General features: G+C 70.5%; 1 protein-coding gene across 1 annotated transcript in view; it reads left to right on the top strand.

Moving 5' to 3' along the window:
* Positions 1–1388, top strand: part of NUDT16L1 (nudix (nucleoside diphosphate linked moiety X)-type motif 16-like 1) — a 3568-nt gene that overhangs the window by 1098 nt on the left and 1082 nt on the right. The window contains exon 2 of the mRNA XM_010578370.1: positions 318–578. Within this exon, the coding sequence (XP_010576672.1) occupies positions 318–578 (261 nt within the window). The remainder of the gene's footprint in view (positions 1–317; positions 579–1388) is intronic.

A 1388-nucleotide genomic window follows, 5' to 3' on the forward strand; every position in this document is an offset into this window, starting at 1 on the left:
GCGGCGGGCCCGAGCCCGGGGGAGGAAACCACCACCCACCTCCCCCCCGGGACCCCCCGGGCTGTGCGGCCGGGGCGGACCCGCCTCGGCTCCCCGCCCCCGGGGCCGCGGCGAGCTCTCGGAGACGGTGTCGGTGAACGGTCCTGGATGCGCTGGAGCTGGTAGGGCCGCGCCGGAGCGGCCGGGAGGCTTCCCCGCGCCCCTCCGCCTCCGCGGAGAGGCCTCCGTGGCGCCGGGCCGGGGCGCCCGCGTCCCCCTCCCGCCCCCCCCCCGGGGGCTCCGCTGTGCCCCATTAACACCATGCGCCTCTATTGCAGATGCAGATGCGATTTGACGGACTGCTGGGCTTTCCCGGGGGGTTCGTGGATCGCCGTTACTGGTCCCTGGAGGACGGTCTGAATCGGGTGCTGGGCTTGGGTTTGGGCTGTGTGCGCCTGACGGAAGCTGACTATCTGTGCTCGCACCTGACAGAGGGGCCACATCGCGTGGTGGCACACTTCTACGCCAGGCAGCTGACCCTGGAGGAGCTGCATACCATCGAGATCAGCGCGGTGCATTCCCGAGACCACGGGCTGGAGGTGGGACATCCAGGGAGGGGGTGTGTAGAGCTCTGAGTGTTAGCCCCAGGGAAGACGAAGCTTCCCTCCTAGGTCTGCTGGGCTGCTGTCTCTCGCAGCCCAGCGGGGGAATGCACCGCATGTAGAGCTACCGACGGCGAGTGCCGCGCACCGCCGCGTAGCACCGGCGTTAGGAGGTCTGGCTGTCGGCTGGGGTTGTGTCTCGGGCTGCGGAGCGTAGCGAGCTCGAGCTCCGGCCTTTCCCGGTGACCGCCCGTGTAGGGAAGAGCCCTATTTACCCGCTCAGCCTCAGGACGCGGGTGAGGTCCGTCTCGCATCTGGTGGGCACCTGCCCCCGCCCTGGGCTGAGTAACCTGGACTGGAATCGCGACCCTCGGCGCGGTGATGTGTTGCTCCAACCCGAGTTCTCCCAGGCTTGCACGGAGGCAGTGCGGGAGGCAGCCTTCCTCCCGGGTAGCTGGGACCGGCTGACGCCCCGGGTTAGAGCGCGAGAGCTAGAGTCTCCCAGTGCGCCCACGAGGCGCTCGGCAGGTTTCGGCAGCTGCGTGAACGGAGGCAGTGGGCCCTGGGTTGTGGCGCGGTTGAGGGGGACGCGTGGGTAAGCCGTGGCGTCCCCAGGCAGGGCAGGGTGTGGAGGGGGAAGCGGGGCTCCCCATAGCGGCCTGGGGCAGCGGGATCCCCCCCAAAGGGGCAGGAGGGGGAACGGAGCCAGGGCTGGGCACAAGGGGCTGGGCAGGGAGAGCAGGGGCCTGGCGGGGCTTGGGGAGGGGCAGTGCAGGGGCTTCAGCCGGGCTGAGGGCAGGCAGGTGA

The sequence above is a fragment of the Haliaeetus leucocephalus genome, unplaced genomic scaffold (assembly GCF_000737465.1).
Source record: "Haliaeetus leucocephalus isolate CR32 unplaced genomic scaffold, Haliaeetus_leucocephalus-4.0 Scaffold636, whole genome shotgun sequence".
Classification (NCBI taxonomy): domain Eukaryota; kingdom Metazoa; phylum Chordata; class Aves; order Accipitriformes; family Accipitridae; genus Haliaeetus; species Haliaeetus leucocephalus.